At 31.6% G+C, this 21,255-nt stretch overlaps 1 protein-coding gene across 2 annotated transcripts in view; it reads left to right on the forward strand.

Annotated features, from left to right (window-relative positions):
* LOC140444024 (uncharacterized) overlaps window positions 1-21,255 on the forward strand; it is a 53,011-nt gene that overhangs the window by 25,768 nt on the left and 5,988 nt on the right. Inside the window, exons 1-7 of one of the 2 annotated variants that reach the window (XM_072535607.1) lie at window positions 3,181-3,452; window positions 9,844-10,016; window positions 10,125-10,187; window positions 10,412-10,592; window positions 11,251-11,395; window positions 12,896-13,108; window positions 19,770-19,934. In XM_072535607.1, the coding sequence (XP_072391708.1) occupies window positions 3,368-3,452; window positions 9,844-10,016; window positions 10,125-10,187; window positions 10,412-10,592; window positions 11,251-11,395; window positions 12,896-13,108; window positions 19,770-19,934 (1,025 nt within the window). In that variant the 5' untranslated portion in view covers window positions 3,181-3,367. Of the gene's footprint in view, window positions 1-3,180; window positions 3,453-9,843; window positions 10,017-10,124; window positions 10,188-10,411; window positions 10,593-11,250; window positions 11,396-12,895; window positions 13,109-19,769; window positions 19,935-21,255 lie in introns of those variants that run through there. The other variant, XM_072535606.1, reaches the window with a different exon arrangement.

The raw sequence follows: 21,255 nt of genomic DNA on the forward strand, positions 1-21,255 counted from the left end.
TTTCAAAGATATAAATTATAGTTATATTTATTTTATTTGTTTATTATTATATATTTATATATTCTTATATTATTTTCTTTTTTTTCTTAACTTTAAAAACGGTCTCTGTAATAGAGATCGAAACGTCAGTAAAATAAACATGTAAATAGATGTATTGTGGCTTATTTCCAACATTCTCCCTAAAAATAGGAATGCCACAAGCAAAAAGCCACAAAAAAAATAAATATTGCTATCATTTGTATATTTGAAAACGATCTCTTTATATAGAGATCGAAACGTCAGTAAATTAAACCTATGAATAAATATTTTGTGGCTTATTCCCTACTGTCTCCTAAAAATACAGAATGCCACAAACAAAAAGCTATAAAAAACAAGTAATTTTGCAGAAAGCTTACTGATGCCACCTGGTTGCCGCGGAAGTTACGCTAAAACGTATTTTGACGTGATCCGCCCTTAAAGAGTTACACAATGAAATGTTTTTAAAACAAATTTTAAGACAGTTTCCACACCACCCGATAGGTATGTCTTGTGGCGCGTTACTTTTTTTTAAATGGGTGTTCGCCAAAAGCCATATTTTCCCATTAAATAAAATAAACAAAACACTTAAACAGTATAAAACAAAACAAAATAAAATCCTATAAAACAAAATAAAATTCTATAAAAACAAAATAAAAATAATTTTGGATGTAACAAAACATTGTTCTATTCTAACACAAACACTATACACACTTACTATGTTCTTCTCGTTTTTTTTTTGTTTTTGGTTTTTTTATGCTGATGTTCCTACTAAACTATTAAAAAATATTATTCGCTGTCTAAATCTGAAGATGCAGTGCTGCTATCGCTGTCATTATCTTCACCTAGTGTAATTATAATTGGCTCTAGTAAAACTTCGACATGAGTGTCAAGTTCCCAAATACGATATTCTTCTTTAATTATGTGGCCTATACATTTAGCCCATTTCTCTGGAGTTACATGGAGGATTGCTTGAATCAAAAGTTCCTCAACTTCGTTTAATTTGAAGGTTTTGTTATTGCGTGCTACTTCTCCTTTCACTTGCGCCCAGATAAGTTCAATGGGATTAAGTTCGCAATAATAAGGTGGTAGACGCAGAACTTTAACACCATAATCTTTTGCAGTTTCATCCACAACAAGATAAGATATTCACTTTTCCTTAACCGTGCAATGTCAAGTAGTTGAATTTTGAGCATTGATTCTTCGTATGCAATCCCCTTTTCTGTAAGCCATTCTTGAATTCTCCCTTTCCGCCATGCCGTCGTCGGTAATTGTTCTAGTCTGCGGCTATGATATGGCGCATTGTCCATAACAACCACAGACCCAGATTCCAATTTTGGTAAGATTCTCTTAAACCAGCGCTCAAATACTTCAGAAGTCATTTCTTCATGATAATCACCTGTTTTTTTCGACTCAAATTGAAGCAAACCATCATCAAGGAACCCTGTATCACTTCCTATATGGGTGATGATTAAACGCCGTCCCTTTCCTGATGGAGCCTTTAATCCTGTAGACCAGCCATATATAAATGCTTCGCGTTTACTTTTTACATTTAAATCTTGCCAAACTTTTCCAACTGTATGACCTTCGTTAATCCAGGTTTCATCCAAATAATATATTTTGCATCCAGTGCTGCGAATTTTTCGTATTTCTTCTAAATATTTTCTTCTCCACAGAATAATTTCATTTTTTTCTAATAGCATACTTTTTCTGTTGCGTTTTACGTATCGAAAGTTCATTTCGTGCATGGTCCTGATTAAGACCCTACGAGATATCTTGGGTAAAGAATCATCATTTTCGAGCTCTTGAGAAACTTTTTTCAGTGTTGGAATTTCACTCCGAAAATAAAATGAATGAATTTTTCGACGTATAATATTCCTTGTCTCGTCATCCAAAACAATGCTTTTCCTACCTCTAGTTTTACCTTTTTCTTGCTTTTTATTTTCCGATGTATTTTTAAGTATACGATAAATACAGCTAACGGATACTTTTGTTAAACTGCTACAAATGTCGACCGCTTGGCTAACGTTTAATGCCATTTTTCTGCCGACAATTCCTTCATAAACGTTTCGTATCATTACCTTCTCTTCGGACGTTAACATTTTCAACGTTTATTGTTATTAACAATATAACTAAATATTTACTATAAAACGACAAACTATAACACTCTTATTATCAATAACAGGTTTTATCAATACTACAATACAGTATTGATAAAACAGTATTGACAACAATAAGTTTACAAACTTATCACATAAAATATACTCACAAAAACACATGCACTATTTACCCATAGAAACACCAATGTTTTCTTCGTTCATTTCTTCGGCAAAAAATAATAAAAACTAGTTTTACTGCATGTCTGGATCCGAATTGTAAAACCGAGTTCCCTCGCTAATTCCAACATTGCCAAACGATTGAAAAAAAATGTTTTAAAATATCGATTTTTATTTTATAAATTTAAATACGTAACGAAACGGAACATATAAATAAAATTTATTTTATTACAATTTTGTGTTTAATTTTTACTACTGAAAAAATCATGTTTTTTGGTATTTTTATGACGGTAATAATCGCTGCGTGGAAGAATACAGGTTTTATATGACCATAATTACTACTTGTGAACAAGATTTGGCTACACTGTACGACAACTTCTGGTCAAGTCTACTATAGAGAAGCACAAATAAATATACTACTTTATATATTCTGTAATTTCTTATGAGGAAACCCAAATTGCAATCGAGAAAACAGGCAGTTTTCGAGGGCCGCTGTGTACATTTAAATTTGAGGATATTCGGCGTTTAAACTATGAAATCACTCTTCTGAATTGAGGGTTTCTACTGTAGTTAAAAACAATGTTGTAATATTACACAACCTTTAGATATTTTTTGTATGTATAATTTTCTTAAGTATTCCTTTCTATCGCACTGGATCCTTGCATCAATAAATCAACAGATAACAAAATATTCAAGTGCAAGAGAAGAGAATATTGCATGTATTATATAAAATAAGAGGTACTGTCTTAATAGATTGTCAAAATTTAATATTGATTCGAGAATTATTATTGAATAGTATGTGTCAACGCGAAGAGCGACGCTAGAATGTGAGTCCTGCCCTGAACACGGAATTGATGTCCCTCCAAAATCAAAATTCATATAAGATTCGCAGCTTCTGTAAAAAGCTGACAAGATCCGCAGCTCATCTTTTTTTTGGGGCTGTTTTGTTAAAAATAATAAAATGTGGTGTTATCGTGTTTGTGATAAAATAACAAAAGCGACAATAATAGTGTGCACCTTACGTCTTAGGTTACGCGGAGCAATGCTCTTGTGAACGGTTATGCGAATTAAACAAAATGCACGGCTATCCTGTAATGCAAGTGGTGCAGTACCACATACCCCCTACTTTACAACCTTACCCTCATCATTTACCCCATGCAGGTAAGAAAATAAATCTGTGTAAATAAATCTACAGGTAGATTGATGAAGGTTAAACTAAGAATAATATTGAAACTGTCTAGTGAACCTAGTTGAAGTAGTGTGGAGCATAATTTTTAATATAGGATTATGTTGTCATAAAAAAGAAACCCTATATTATTTTGACAGGTGACGTCTAAAAAAAAAGATTTATTAAATTAATCATTGTTGTAATTACATGTTATATTATAGTCCAGCGTAATAAGGAAAAATATACCCTGTTGGTAATACTCAAAAAGCCAGGGTACTGAATGGTTTTTTTGATGTATAATACTTCTTATACAAACATATTCTAACCATTTCCTACGTGAGATTTATTGATTGATATTATTTTTATTTCCAAATTAGTGTGAAAACATGTTGTTTTTGGCGCTTCTATTTTATCCTTGAAAAACATAAGCTTTCGAAAGCTTATTGGTATAACCATCTTTTACAGCATACAAAAAGCTTCAAAATGACGATTTGTAAAAATGTCTATACCTATTTGTTGTTTAACTAAATGCAAAAAGGACAAAATTAAAAAAAAATTAATTTATTTATAGCGTTTAATATGTGATAAATAAAGCTCGGATTTATAGGCAACAAAAATTGAAGAAAAAGGCGCCTATATAGGCAAAGATTTTTATTAAAAAAGGCAGGAATATTACATTTAGGCAAAATATAGGCAATAAAGGAATATAACTTATTATTTATTGTACAAAGTGAATTAACGTAATATTTACTTAAGGCAGGTATATTTACACAACATAATCATAACATTAGTATAAATAAACTATAGATAAAGTCACGTTGAGATGGCAGTGTACGGATATAGGATAACAGCGTTGCCAATTCTACTGCCATTGTAAGTTTTGCTACTTTTGTAAAATAAGCAGGGCCAAACTCACGGTAAACTAAGATATGTTTAGGTAAGCTAAAGTTGTTAATAGAAAATTCGTGAATGAAATAAATGGTAATAATTCCTAAAATGCTTTCATACATAGTACCGCAATTAATAGGGAAAAAAATATGAAAAATATTCTACAGGTTTTTTAATGTTCTAAACGGTAGATAAGGGATAACTGATGATAATTCCTTGAAGAATTACAGCCAATTTTGCTTTGTTTATTTTTTAAAGAAAGATGAAGTTTGGAAAAAATCATTTTTTTGCCTATTTTGTTCCTCGTGCATTTTAGAGAAAAATGTTTCAAATAAATGTTGCAGATCTTAAACAGTTTTTTAATTTTTTAGTTTGTAAATTAAAATACATAAACAAATGACTGAGATAATTGCAAAAAACCCCTAATTGAGGCCCCTAGAACACAAGGGTGTAAGTGCAGTTGCTTATCACTTAGCAACTGATATCTAACAACAGGCACGTACTTTTGGCTTCAAACTTTCTACATTAACAACAATAACACCATCAAAAATTACATGTCATTGAAAACATGCTGAAAACTGAAAAAGTGCTATCTAGGTTTTTAAATTTATATCGAACTTTGAACAAAGATTTTTCAAAACTTTGTTTTTGGCACTTACACCCCTTGTGTTCTAGGGGCCTCAATTGTGCACTAATTTATTAAATGTTCATAACTTTATTTTTTGCATAATGACGTCTAATATAACTACTTGAAATTATGTCGATTAATGAGTTATTTAAGTGTGCTACATTTCAACCAGATCAACTAAATATTTTATTACCTTTACTGAGAAAAGAATACCCCCGAAAAACAATTTTCAATCATCTTCATTTTCATAATCTAGTTCATCTTCAGAGCTTCAGTTCTTGCCATACTTGCCCATTGGTTATTCCAGTATTAACCCATGATTCGTCCATATAAATGATATTGGCTCCTTCGTTCCTCAGTTTCTTTATTTCCCGGAGATAGTGACGCCTCCAAGCGACTATTTCTTGTTTTTCTATTAATATTGAATTTCTACCTTGTTTGCCATATATAAAACCCATGTCGTGCAATAGTCTTCTCAACGTACTCTTGGAAAAATTTGGAAGATGCTCCATTTGCTTAATTTTTTCTAGTACTACGTCAAGGGTTGGAGGAATATTGTCCATAAAAAAACCGTGCACTACTTGTCTTATTCTAGACCGAGTTGCTTCATCATATCTATTCTCACGACTATTCAAATAACCGGTTCTTTTTTTTCTTATAGGAGTTACGAGTGGACCATTTTTACTTTCACTTCTATATCGGAATATCGTTCGCTCAGAGACTCCAGTCATAGCAGAAACTTCCCGCACTATTGTTGATACACTTTTATCATTATTACTGTTTGATAAATAGTTAAAAACATTTAACACTATTTTTTTGCATTCACTATTTAACAAATTACCGTTTTTGAATTTTATTACACTCGCGGCCATTTTGACACTGACACGACACAAACGTCTGATATCAACTGAAAATTCTTTTAATGACTCTCAAGTATTTACCTGAATTTATAATTGCTGGCATTAGACAATAATTTTGAATTTATAAATAGGTATATTTTTTTAATTCTAAATTATTTTTTAATGTCTGTAACCGTAAATGCAGGTAGAGAAAGTGTGTCATTAAAAGGACATTAAGATCAAAAACGGATAATACAAATAATTATTTCATTTCCACGAATTGTAAACAATTTTGAACAGAAGATATAATTCCGAAAAGACCAGATTTCCGAAATATAACTTTCTATTTTTAAAATACCAACAGAAAAATTATATAATTAAAAAAATGTAGTATTTTTCCGTTTCACATTCATAAATATTTCCGAAATTATAATTCTTTTATAGGAGCCGGCCCATAACGTACGATTGTAGGTACGATTAAAAACTGACAACAATGTAGTTATTTCTGGCATATAGAAAGTACAGGCCTATCTCTGGAACGCTGCCATCTGAATGTGAATTTATCTATAGTAACTAAATAACTGTAAATTAATAATTAAACATTGTAACCACTTAAAATTTTATCATTAATAGAAACAACTAAATGTTTTTCAATATTTTCGGTCTTAAAACTATGTCTTCGATCACTTAAAATTAATTTGTACATTGAAAACGAACGTTTGACATCGACAGATGTAATTGGAGCATATTTCAGAGCGGATAATAAATCTGGCATAATTTGAAATTCCTCGGAAAATGTCCCATTCAAAACTTTAGCAACATTAGATAAAAACGAAAAACCTTCATTCTTGTCGAAAACATATGTCATTTTTTTTTTAAATTAATTGACCGTTACTTCCAGGTGCCGATTTAATTTTCGTCTTTAAATTATCTATTAATTTTACTGACTCACATAAATTTATCTCTTGTTTTTCTAATAAGGTAATTGTGGTAACTATTAATTTATAATTGTCATTGATATAAGTGAGTTCCTGATTCAATTTGGGATTTTTTAATATTTTTTTTTGCTTCTCGAATGGCTTCGGAAATATCATCATCAAATTCTGACATAACTAATTCTATTTCATTGCAGTGTTCAAAGTAAAAAAAAACTGCTTTAAGCCAGGTTCCCCACCTTGTAATTACTGGTTTAGGTGGTAAAGGGACACCGGGAAGTCTTTCTTTATATATTTGCACTCTCAACGGAGCCTTTACAAAAACTTTTTTCATAAAATTTATAAAATTATTTACCAACGGAAACAGATTTCTTATTTCTTCAGCAATTCTATTTACCCCGTGGGCTACACAAGTGCAATGACTTAAATTAGGATAAAAAATCTTTAAATTAACAGCAATTTAAAGTTCGATGGTGGTCCGGAGTTCGAATCCTACCGCCGGCAAGAATAACTAGACATTTTTAAAAAATGTCTATAGGCCCCAAGTCGACTCAGCCTGAATAAAATGAGTACCTTGTGTAAAACCAGGGGTAATAATAGGCGGTTGAAGCGTAGCACTGGCCATGTTACCTTCCTTGTATACCGTAGGCCCTAGATATAGCAGACTACCCTGCTATACTCCCAAAGCCGCGAAGCGGTATAAAATGGGAGACTATTATTATTATAAATTAACAGCAGCTTTTAACATATATGCAGCATAACATTTTAACATAACATATATGCAGCATCTGAAACCATTAAAACTATTTTATTCACTGGTATAGCGTTGGATAAAAAGAGGTTTGTTAAACTATCTTGTATAAATCGACTTATTGTTAAATTGTTTGTTTTTTCCAATTCTTTAACGGCAACTAAATAAGGTTTTCTCGCAAAGTTTTCGTTCAAAATTCCAATCATTAAATTAGCTATATACCTGCCGCATACATCTGTCGTTTCATCCACGATAATATACAAAAAATTGCCCTCTAACTCCCGCTTAATTTTTGAAATACATTCCACATAACATTTTTCCACAGTATGTTTTCTCAATGTACTCTCGTCGGGTAAGGATTTATTAAGATATTTTTCGAAAAAGCATTTAAAACTAGGGTTATTAACTTTATATAGAGGAATGTTGGATGCAATCATCATCTGACATAAATCAAATTTAAATGCGTCTTCCTCCTTTTTTTTGAACTGCTTAAACTATCCCGCAGAGATATTTGGGCTAACTTAGAAGAATTTAATTTTTCCAAATTACGTTTATGAAGTGGGGTTCCACAATGCTGGTCAATAAAGTACTTTTTTTCACTCGAAATCTGAGAATTAAAAAAAAAATAATTAGAATTCTAAAACCGCTTTAGAATTTAGTTATGTTGTGGGACGAGAGAAAAAGAGAAAAAATAAAACTTGCCGATTTGCCGCATGGTTTACAAAATGCTCCATCTGCTTCTAGAGAAAGTTCCGAATAAGGTGCGATCCATAGCCTTAATTTAGATGTCATATTTTCACACAAATGTCTAAAACGTTTTAAAACGTGTTCTTTGCTTTTCGGTATACGCAACAAAACTAAACTAGGATATAGCAATTTATGACTAAACTCTGATACAGTAACCGACTTTTACAACTGATAGATAATAAACTAATAAAGCTTAGGGATTTCCAAATAGTTAACCCTCAAGTCTTGATCAGGTACATTTTCCTAGAAATCTGTTATATAAACAAACCATTGATATTTTATTATTGACCCAAAATTTTATTATAGAATGGTTTAGTAATAGAATAATATCATGGGTAGTACCATGAAATTTGAAAAAAGGCACAAATAGGCAAAATTTACGAAAAAAAGGCAAAAAGTGCAAAAAACAATTATAATAGGCAAAATAGGCAAAAAAGGCATTTTGCCTATAATCCGAGCTTTAGTGATAAATATTTTAAAACGATTCGTTTAATTATTTAAATTTTATTTTATTTGTTAATCCCAGAAAGCTGTTATTTGCAATAACATAAGTCCAAATGAGAGAGTATTTGAAAATAATAAAAAAATTCAAGAAAAAAATATTTATTATTGAAAAACAACTTTTTTTACAAAAATATCCTAATTTTTTATTTATAAATAAATGGCGGATGTAGTGGCCAAAGTAACAAAAATGGAAGAGAAGAGCTTTCAACACATTATTGTGAGGCAGCTTGGCTAGTAGGCTATGCCAGAGAACGACCAATTAAACTCAGGAAGTATTCGGCCAATTTTCATGCCTCTAAAAGACAGTAAGCTGGAAATGAATATGACAGACTGATATAATTTAGGAGAATTGAACCAGAAGAGAGTACTGAAATAAAGAACGAACTAAAAAGAAAATTGTGGGCGCCAGTAAATTACTTTCCAAAGTATATTATATTGCTGTAATGGTTGCTTTAACTAATTTATGAAAATAAGACGAAAACAATGATACTTATAACACAGATATTATGTACAACCCACTTTAATCTCTACTTTGTTATAAAAAAATATACAATTTGTAATTAATTTAACCTATGTTACCCTTCACCTATTATGTACAGTTTGTAGAATACCTGACTAAAAAAAGAAAACAATAATCATGTCAACTAATATACAGTGTGTCCGTAAAGTATGAAATAAATTCGATATTTCCTAAATGCAAAGCCTTTTTAAAAAAATCTAAAACACGTCGATTTTTAAATTTAATGTTCTACATTTTACAATAAAATTTCATTATACACATTACATAAGGTGATACACATTACAGTGATGACGTCATCGGCACTTTTTTTTTAAAGTAACACCCTGTATTTAAGGACATTTTTAGATCGATAAAAAGAGCTGATTTCAAAAAAGTATAATACTCGGGTCTAATGGCTATAATTTGAAAGATGTGCGCTTAGAAAATAAATTATTTATTATCAATTGCAAAAAACTAGCCTACTTCTAGTTTTTGGTAAACTGTAACATAATTGAGTTAATACAACTACCAACATAAAAAATACTTTTTTACTTTATTTTTGTCACAGAGATGTATATTTGTGTATTTTTTAGCAAATCATGGCGGTGGAGGGGGTATCAGAAAATATGTCTTCTGGTGCTGTGCCTGCGGAGGATTATCTACAATTTTGGGAGCTTTATTTTTGGCTGTTTATTTTCTTCTTCGGTCCTATACTTCCACTCTTGGTTATTTTGAAACGATACCAACGTTTGTGCCTGCAACCATGGTAAGTACAACAATCTTATTTACAATCTCTCTCTCTCTCTCTCTCCTATTATCCTTATTTATATCTTATTATATGTTTGTGTACCTTAAATATTTTGTTCTTTTTCAGTTAATGTTAACAGGAATTTGTGTGATGAGTCTAGCCAGAAGAAAAAATCGTTATAGTTATTTGGTAAGTACTTTTCTTTTTTGGAAAATAATGTATGTAATGGTAAAATTTTGATTTAGTAAAAAAACACCCTGTGCGATTTTACTTTTTGTTTCAATTCCCATTGTGGAATGTACTTGCTTAGGATATCTTTTTTTAATATCATGTTCTAAGATGATACGTTTGTTTCTTTACATAAAGAATTTTTGCACTGGGCCTTTTTACTGATACATTTCCTTGTTTTTTAGATTAAAGTATGTGGTCTTTGTTGCTTGGTATGTGCCTTAACCTGCGTATTAGTGACAATTACAACAACGGTCATCCACATGAACAGATTACAAACGCTAAGAGAATGTGTCTACACTCAAAAGACCAGAACATGTACCTGTTATTCTGTATTGTTAGAAGCTCACGCGGTTGCTGATGAGGGTAAGTAAAATGTTTAATATTTTGATTGTTGATTTAACTTAACGATTTCTGGAGAAATTAATGAAAACAACTAGGAAGTTCTAAAAGTTCATTCAGTCCAATATATGTTTTGTGTGTTGTTTTGGGAGACTCATAGACAATAATACGATATTTGCGGACATTTACGTCAAACATGTAATGGCAGTAGTCATGGAGCGTGATTTCACTACCGGTGATTCAGTTACCGTGATTTATAAATCACCGGAACTACCGTTCCTTGCTAACGTCGATAACCGTGATCAGTGGCCAGATATTAATTCGCGGTTACAGTCTCACAAAACGTGTTTACATAATAAGAGAGTAATTGAACTGTTATTTCGGTGCCCCTATCTCTTCAGTCACTCGGGCTGATATAAATTCTGAGTCAATGGAAAAAAAAGCAAATATTTAAAAAAATATATAAAAAATAGTATGAAAAACATATTCAAACAGTAATTTGCTAAAATTGAGTTTGCATACTACAAAATAAACAAACAATATCCTTTAGTTTTTCTTCACTTCAGTAGCCCGATAACCCGTCGCTCCACAAATACACTTGTAATTTTCTTTGATAGTAATCCTAGTGTTGATAGGCTTTGTACTCACCTTGTATACCTTAACAACTTTATTTTTATTTCAGGAATGAGATATGTTTTTGATTCAACTCCTGATTGTGAAGTCATCCATGGTGCACTGTACTCATGCCTTAGAGCCATGTTTGGATTATCCGTTAGTGGGATATTAGTTTGTATTTTTTCCTGTATGCTAGTCTACCAGCTTTTAAGGTGAGTAAACAAATGTATTTTTTGGTCGATGGATTGCTTTCTAAATTTTTTTAAACCTCTTTCTCTCTGGACTGCACATGATAATTAATTTAATTTATTTTTCACATTTATTTTATGTCTTAACCAGAGTTTTGAATGTTTGTACCATACACTATAGGTCATCTTCGTTTTCTGAGATTAGGATATGCGTCGTATGCTTAACAAATGATTTTTAATGGTTTTCTATCCACCTTGTGTCCTTTTCCTACCTTTTTAAATCTTTTTTCTTCATTTTATCTATTACTAGATTGAAGAGTAGTTAATTTAAGCTATTTATTGGTCAGTTTCCTAAGATATTTACTTCAGATGATAGTTATTCCCGACTTTAATTTTCATTTTGTTGTTAGTGTTAATGTCTTTTTATTTTTAGCATTCTGTTCTCTTGTATTTATATGACTGGTTTATTAGTTTAGTAGGTGATTGTAACACATCTTCTAATCTAACGCAGTAAAAAGGCTTTTGTCAGACCTACAAAGCACATACAGCCATGTTTGTTGTGTTCCAATGCTTTCTCATTAATTATCCTGGCTATAAATGTAGCATCTGCAGTTAATCTATTAGGTCATCCAGGTGCCACCAATCACGCACCTCGATGTGCATCGCCCTTCCTTCTGGAACTTATAATTAAATTTAATTGGTTGAGAAATGAAAAAGTTTCATATAAAAGTTAATTTATCTTTAAATATGGGACATTTTCGGATCTCAAGTCAGTAGCGAGTAGTGTCAGTAGTGTCTAGTACATGGTTTTACCCGTGTAGGGTAGGTCCCTAGAGCACTTTGCTCGAAGGGCTCAGCAAACTTTCTAAGACTCTGGAGCTGAGTTTTTTTCTTCTTAGAAAGACTGTGTTTTATTTCCACCACCAATAAAATCATAAAGGCATTGTCTCTTCAAGACAATGCCACAATAAGAGCGTACCGGCTAACTACGCAATATTACACCATATTGCGCAATAGTTAGAACAATTAATAAACATGGAAACTTGCACCAAGTTGCTAACACATTTTCATACGTTTATTAATTACACCGGAGACGACAAGTAGTCTTAAGATTTCCGTAGACATTTCATCTGGTCCCATGACTTTATCGTTATTTATCTTCATTTATTTATTCTTCATCTTAGTTCTATTGTCTCCATTTTTTCGTCGTCTTCAAATAGCTCTTTTTATATTCTTCCCGTCTATTTATTTTCTCTGTACTTTCAATTAATATTTTGTTATTTTTGTCTATTATGTTTCCAATACCTTTTTCTTAAATGTTCCAGCTGCCTCTTTAATTCTCCTGTGTATGTCAATCTGTCATGTTTTTTTCTAATATTTCTACTTCGGCACATTTTCCTGATGGCCACGATAACTCATTAGCTTCTTTTATTTTTTGTTTGTTTTATTCACATTTTAATATTGTTGTTCGTTTTAACACTCTCAGCTTCTTTTAATTATTGTAAATTTTGTGACTTATTCTAGTCACGAGAAAAAGAAAATGTACTGGGAACAACTTGAACTTCGATGCCGATCGTTCTATCAACAGCATTCTGGACCGCCCAGCAACCATGGCTCTGTAAGGGGCCCTCCCATGCCTCCATCTACATATTGCAGTTGCTGCGAGGAATGTCGATATCCATCCATTACAACTGGTCCACAGGTTTATCCGTGGGATAATCATATTACTAACGAGAGGTAAGTTACTTAATAAATGTAGACTATGGGTTTTTAACAAAACATCGTAAGCGACAAAGCGCACATTTTTTTTAAACAAAGTTTTTTAAACTATGGTAAATTAGTACATAAAAAAACATAAATTTAAGAAAAAAACTGTAATTTAACATTTTTATTAAGTAAAATAAACTTTGATATGTCTTAATTATCTGTGCCACTGTGTTTTCGTCGTCAGTTTCTGCCAATTTATCAGGAATTTCACTATTATAAACTTCTACTGTATCAGAATACGAAGTTGTATAAATTTTTAGATTTAAATGTTTTTGAAAACCATTTCCAGACTGAAATCAAAAACAGAAGCATGTGATTTTAATATTTTAAAACAACTAAGTAATTTTTAAATGAAACTATATATTTATTATTTGCTTTATTTACTAAATTACACGTATTTATATAAAAACACTTTCAATATTCTTGTTTTATCGGTGTCGTAAATAAAAACTGTCTACAAATGTATCATACCTACTAATTACACATATCAATCACCATTACTGGTCCTAAATAACTTGTTTTCCACTTTACTGATAACAGTAACCAATCCGAAGATTTATAGACAGTGCTATTATAGTAGAACACAACCTCCTTCTTTGCAGGTAACTAATTAAAATATTATTACGGTACAGTGGGTGGTCAAATAAACACATCTCTAGTACCGCCCATATTATTGAATTTGAAGGAGTACTTAGTGTGATTCTTAATTTTGAGATCTCTTTTATATTCATTCTCGGTTATATGTATATACATATATACATATACCGGATGGTGAATCGCCAAACGGACCATAGGAAACCCAATAGGAAATTCTAAATTATTGAATTCCTGCTTTCCTAATTATTTTACATCAAATGTCATAAGAAGCTATTTGTAGAGGAATTAAATCTTTATTAAAAACAAATGTTAAAATTATTCTACGAATTACTCCAAAATTTTGCAAAAATATACATTTTTCAGGCCACCACACGCGGTACAAAAATTTTGCGTTTGGTCATATTGATGATTCTGATATTATTTGACAATATTCGAATTGTCAATATTTTTATTTTATGATTAAATTATAAACAGCAAATTTTCACAAATACTACTACTACTAGTGAACAATAAATAGTACTTTGTAAACAATAAATTATATTGTTAACAAAGCAATAAAGTTGATGAAATGTACCTACTCAGTTCACGAATAATCGCAATAATGTTGTATTCAGGCAATAGTGCGAGTACTGCCAGATCTTTATTTATAGTGTATTTTTATGTATGAGAGAGTAATAAAACAATAAATTATGTATGCAAATCCCTAAACTGTTGATACGGGTGACTCAATGAAAAACAGATATTTGTCAACAAGTTTACAGAAGTATATAGGAAAACAATTTTAAATTGAGTATGACCACCAGGTATAAAGGTTGGAGCAGAATAGAATACAATAGTTGTGAGGGTTACTAATCCCTAAATAAGGTTGCCAGTGTCGGAGTGATGGAGGTTAACAGGTACTAATGAATTTGCAAGAAATGTAAGATGTTTATTTTATTGGTTATATATAACCAATAAAAGTTTAATAAGTACCTACCTATTTGCAAAATAAAGTTTAATTCTTTAGATAAAATAAAACGTTTTATTTTATCTGAAATGAGTGCATTCCACGAAGTAAGGGTTTCAACAATCAAAGATTTAATTCTTTAATTCCAGGAATCTACGACAGTAATTGACTAGATAATTACCTTCTAAACTTATTCCACAGAAAATGTGATAGTGGGTTTTTCCATTTTGTATATAGGAAGGTCCAAGTGGCGTATTCAAAATTCTTAACAGTTCACTAAAAGTAGGTACTTCAGTTGCAAGGTGCAATTTATTGTGTATACTAGTGTTATGGAAAATTTGGAAGTGCCGTGTAAACGCCGAAAAATTGGTCCTCTAACAGTTAATGAAAAAACATTAATATTTAATTGTTTTAAATCATTTACAGACAAACGTTTATGTGAAAGTGTTGATGAGACCGTTGAGTTAGTTAGCAGTACACTTGGTGTTGGGAAATCTACGATTTACAGAGTTATTAAAGAAGAGAAATGTGGTAGTTTTCAAATGCCACGTAATGCTCCAGGGAAACCAAAATTTCAAATAGAATATCATTTTAAAGAAGGACTTCGGAAAGTGCATGAATTCTTCTTTAGACAAGAATTTCCAACATTGGATAAAGTTCTTGTCTCAGTTCGAGATGATAAGGATTACCCAGAAATGAGTCGAAGTACGTTATGGAAACTTTTAAAAGAAATAGGCTTCCGCTGGAAAAAGAATCCCAGAAAGTCTATTTTATTAGAAAGAAGCGATATTGTCATATGGAGAAGACATTTTCTAAGAACCATAAAGGAAATGAGAAACCAAAAAAGAAAAATATTTTATCTTGATGAAACATGGATCAACGAGGGTCATACACCAAATAAATTTTGGCAGGATGAAACTGTTACAAGTCAAAGGCACGCTTTTGTAAATAACTTATCTACTGGTTTAACCATCATCACCATCAGAAAAGGGACGCAGGCGGATAATAGTACACATGGGCAGTTCAGACGGTTTTGTTGAAGGTGGTTTATTAACTTTTGAATCAACTCGTACCGGTGACTACCATGAAGACATGAACGCTGATGTCTTTCAAGAATGGTTCTAACAAATGATAGATCTTCTTCCTAAGAACTGTGTAATAGTAATGGATAATGCAAGTTATCACTCCAGACTTATAGAAGGACTGCCCACAACCAAGTGGTTAAAAAAAGACTTGCAGAATTGGCTGAGTTCAAAAAATATTACGTACCATCCCGGATCTATAAGAAAGGAACTTTATTCGTTGTGTGCCCTTCATAAAGAAAAATTTAAAAAATACGAAATTGATGAAATTGCCAAAAATCGTGGAATGACAGTACTTAGATCCCCACCATATCATTGTGAATTAAACCCGATTGAACTGGTATGGGCACAGATAAAGAGTGAAGTTTCAAGAAAAAATACCACTTTTAAAATTCATGATGTTAAACAGTTGTTTTTGGAGGCCGTAAATAATGTAAAACCTGAAAACTGGGAAAAGGCAGTAAATCACACTATTAAAGAAGAGGAAAAAATGTGGAAGCTGGACAATATTACTGATAAAATGATCGAGCCAGTTATTATAAATCTTGGTTCTAAAAGTTCATCTTCTGAATCTGATTTGGATTTATAACAAGTAGCTGTAAGTTTTATATTAATATTTTTATTCATCTATTTAACATACCTTAGACGGTTTTAAAAACTCTTTTTCTCTTTTGTAATTTTTAAAAATTAAAAAAAATGTGAATTTTTTAAAACCCTTTTTAATGTAGGCCAGTCAGTTCTAATATAGTGTGTGATAAAAGAGGTCACTTTTGTTTACATACACATAACACTTTATAACACTGAAATAATTCATTTATTTTTTACAATTATTCAAAGTAATTTTTCAATTAATCTTGAGCACGCCCATGGAGTGGTCGGAGCTACCAGTTAAAATTATGCCAATTACTCTCTCGTTCATAAAAATAAACTATAACAGGTTATACAATTCAAAGCATTTCAATATAGTTTTACTATAATTTTCAAAAATAATTTACGATAATTTCTAAACATAAAAATATAGAAAATGTTCAAACAATAAGCCATTTTGTACTAAGCAGTATCCCACTCGAATCTAAAATTCTCGTCTAACATTTTTAATGCTTCAATATCTGTAAATTTTTGATCAGAATAGATTTTTGATTTTAGATGCCCCCAGATAAAATAATCGTTTGGAGCTAGATCTCCCGATCTCGAGGGCAACTTAATATTACAGTCAGGTCCACTCAAATAGTCCATCCATTTGAAACCAAATTTCTTGTTCATTTGGAGCTATTTCTGCAAGTCTGGGTAAAATCTCTTCTTGTAGCAAGTCTAAAAACTTTTTTGAATTTAAATTTTCCTCATAGAAAAATGGTCCAATATTTTTAATGTATTTTTACTTTAACCGAACTTTACGATAAGACTACTTCTAAATTAACATATTCAAAATTGAAAATTTATTTATAAAAAAATTGTTTATAAAAATTGGTACCACTTTTTGAGAAGGGGGGGACCTACATATTACAAGAGATTAATACAAGAGATTATAGGACATATAATTACCATTCCATTCGAACTTCATAATAATTCGTTTCATTACATGGTTCCGTTCTAATTCGGGGTCTTAATCTGCCTATTACATTACCCTCACTCGTGACGTACCAGTATCTTGTTCTCCAGAAATACGATAACCGTCTGAGAAACGGCACTCAGGTCTTAATCAGCATACTCGTTAGTATCGAGTGACGATCCGTCTTATCCTGTGCAGCTGGGTTTTTATACCCTCAGTATGCGCGGGAAAGGTATGCGCGGGATCGGTTGGCCCGGTTATTCTTTTAGCGTCATCGCTAAAATCGAGAATTATTCGTTTCACGGATAATTCTCGATTTTAAGGAGCGGATAGAAGCGATAGCTTTTGCTTTTTCGAAATCTATGTATTTTGTGACCTGTTGGACTGGGCTGAAGAAGAATGTTTTACAGATATAGAATGGCCGTAAATACGGTTGTGACTTCGTCTGTTTGTCTGCTCTATATATGTTAGTGGGAAACTGGAATAAGGTATCTCGTAGAGACCATGGTTTTCATTGAGGTTTGGTCTTTTAAGGATTTTGACAAGATTGAACAACTTGGAGTGAATAGTGATGGTTTTGATGTTTAGAGGGTTAAGAGTTTACTGATCTTGTCAGTGAGATCTTTGATAAAAGAAGAAATATTTTGGGTTGATCGGGCAGCAAGGTTTCTTTTTTGGATGGAATGGGGTTTAGATGTTTTTGAATGCTCTTATTGATATGGGTTTTATGGGAACCGTTTTGTAAGAGTGTTTTCCTTTTGAATTGATTTCGTATGATCTGTGATTGTTGTCGTTAAGTCTTATGGAACAGGAAACAAGAGTGTTGATAACTGAATTGAGTTGGGCGGGGTGATGATGTGATTAGGCATTAAGATAACTATTTGTATTGGTGGGTTAAGCACCCAAACATGGAGTATAAAAAAAACAAAATATTAAAATGCAAGACTCAATTAAAGAGTTTTATTTAATAATTACTCTTTTTAGAGAAGATCATTACAGTGAATAAATAGGTTCTGAAACTGTATCCAAAATATAATGCTGGGAATACGATGATAATCATGATAATGAGCCATTTGTAAAAATTTGCTAAAAAATTTTGTTAATCATGTTAATTTAACAGTGTTTTTTTTTTCAGGTTTTGGACTCCAGGTAGAGTTGGTAACTTTACGATAAGACTACTTCTAAATTAACATATTCAAAATTGAAAATTTATTTATAAAAAAATTGTTTATAAAAATTGGTACCACTTTTTGAGAAGGGGGGGACCTACATATTACAAGAGATTAATACAAGAGATTATAGGACATATAATTACCATTCCATTCGAACTTCATAATAATTCGTTTCATTACATGGTTCCGTTCTAATTCGGGGTCTTAATCTGCCTATTACATTACCCTCACTCGTGACGTACCAGTATCTTGTTCTCCAGAAATACGATAACCGTCTGAGAAACGGCACTCAGGTCTTAATCAGCATACTCGTTAGTATCGAGTGACGATCCGTCTTATCCTGTGCAGCTGGGTTTTTATACCCTCAGTATGCGCGGGAAAGGTATGCGCGGGATCGGTTGGCCCGGTTATTCTTTTAGCGTCATCGCTAAAATCGAGAATTATTCGTTTCACGGATAATTCTCGATTTTAAGGAGCGGATAGAAGCGATAGCTTTTGCTTTTTCGAAATCTATGTATTTTGTGACCTGTTGGACTGGGCTGAAGAAGAATGTTTTACAGATATAGAATGGCCGTAAATACGGTTGTGACTTCGTCTGTTTGTCTGCTCTATATATGTTAGTGGGAAACTGGAATAAGGTATCTCGTAGAGACCATGGTTTTCATTGAGGTTTGGTCTTTTAAGGATTTTGACAAGATTGAACAACTTGGAGTGAATAGTGATGGTTTTGATGTTTAGAGGGTTAAGAGTTTACTGATCTTGTCAGTGAGATCTTTGATAAAAGAAGAAATATTTTGGGTTGATCGGGCAGCAAGGTTTCTTTTTTGGATGGAATGGGGTTTAGATGTTTTTGAATGCTCTTATTGATATGGGTTTTATGGGAACCGTTTTGTAAGAGTGTTTTCCTTTTGAATTGATTTCGTATGATCTGTGATTGTTGTCGTTAAGTCTTATGGAACAGGAAACAAGAGTGTTGATAACTGAATTGAGTTGGGCGGGGTGATGATGTGATTAGGCATTAAGATAACTATTTGTATTGGTGGGTTAAGCACCCAAACATGGAGTATAAAAAAAACAAAATATTAAAATGCAAGACTCAATTAAAGAGTTTTATTTAATAATTACTCTTTTTAGAGAAGATCATTACAGTGAATAAATAGGTTCTGAAACTGTATCCAAAATATAATGCTGGGAATACGATGATAATCATGATAATGAGCCATTTGTAAAAATTTGCTAAAAAATTTTGTTAATCATGTTAATTTAACAGTGTTTTTTTTTTCAGGTTTTGGACTCCAGGTAGAGTTGGTAACTTTTATTCTCCAAACCCAGAAGATAATACTCCAAATATTTCTGACAATCATAACAATAGAATAAGATCGTTAAGTGGCTGGAGTTGGAGGAGATTGCCTTGGAGTAGGAGTAATGTTGGACAAAATAATTCCCAAAGGTATAATATGTAGTTATTGTGGAAATTTAGTATAATTCTTTAATCGCCTTCATCAATAAAATATTTTGATTTTATACCTTAATTTAATTCAAGCAAATTATACACGGATCAACAGACACCCTTTGAAAACTGTCAACTAAAATTTCCATGGCACGTTCTACAATAATGATCAAAAGCATATTACAAACTTTTAATCTATACATTTAAAGCTAAATATCTCAATCACTGGATTAAGGCATAGGAATAACAATTAAAGTTTTTTTTAATAACGTCATAATATTTAGGGTGATCTATTTAAGAAAGTTGACACATTTATAATTTCGCTATTAAATCACCTTCTATATTAAAGATAATGTTATCCACAAAATGTTTTATCATAATAGATAATAATAAAAACCATTTTGTAAACATAAAATTTGCAATTTTTTTTATTTATAAAGATACTTACATAGATATGGGATTAAAAATATTATTTAACTAAAAAAAATTGTTATTTTATATCCAAAATGGCTTGATAAAAAAGTAGGTTTCTAAAAATAAAAAGGAATTATAAAAGTAACGTAATAGAGGTTCAAATATTTCACCTCTTTCTGCAGAGCAAAAACCGAATCTGTTGTACAGAGATACTCTCATATCCCTGAGCCATTCCAGTCAAATGCTCCCACAAAGATTTCGCTAAATTTCGGGTTCTTTTAAAACCATGTCGATACACACTCGCTTTCAAATATCCCCAAAGAAAAAAATCATTTGGGGATAAGTCTGGTGATCTGGGAGGCCTCTTGATCGTACCACGAACAAAATTTATTAGTTTTTTCAAAAATGATTTCTATATAATTTTGAACTGCTTGTGTATTGTGAGCAAGACAGCCGTCTTGCTAAAACCAAATATCGTCAAAGTTGACAGGAAGTAATTGAACTGCCGGAATAATTTGATTTTACAACAATTCTAAATATTTATTGTCCGTTAAATTTCTATCAATAAAAAATGGACCGATATGGTCCCCCAAAATACCTGTCCAAACATAAAGTCTTGAGGATATTGCGTTCGTACTGGAATATTCAAGTGTTTATTCCGATTAATTTATAGCGAGACTAATATCGTACAACGGAAGGATTATGCTTCCGATGCGATGTAACAAAAATGTCGATTCATCGGTAAACAAATGATATCAATGATATATTCGATAAGTAAAATTTGCTAATTGCTTTTACGAGTTAAATTTGCGATGTGTATAGGGTAATGATGTTAAAATATGGAGATTAAAAAATGCGACAAACAATTTAATTACTATTTTATGTACAAAAAATAAACTTATAATAT

This window comes from Diabrotica undecimpunctata, chromosome 6 (genome assembly GCF_040954645.1).
Source record: "Diabrotica undecimpunctata isolate CICGRU chromosome 6, icDiaUnde3, whole genome shotgun sequence".
NCBI classification, from domain to species: Eukaryota; Metazoa; Arthropoda; class Insecta; order Coleoptera; family Chrysomelidae; genus Diabrotica; species Diabrotica undecimpunctata.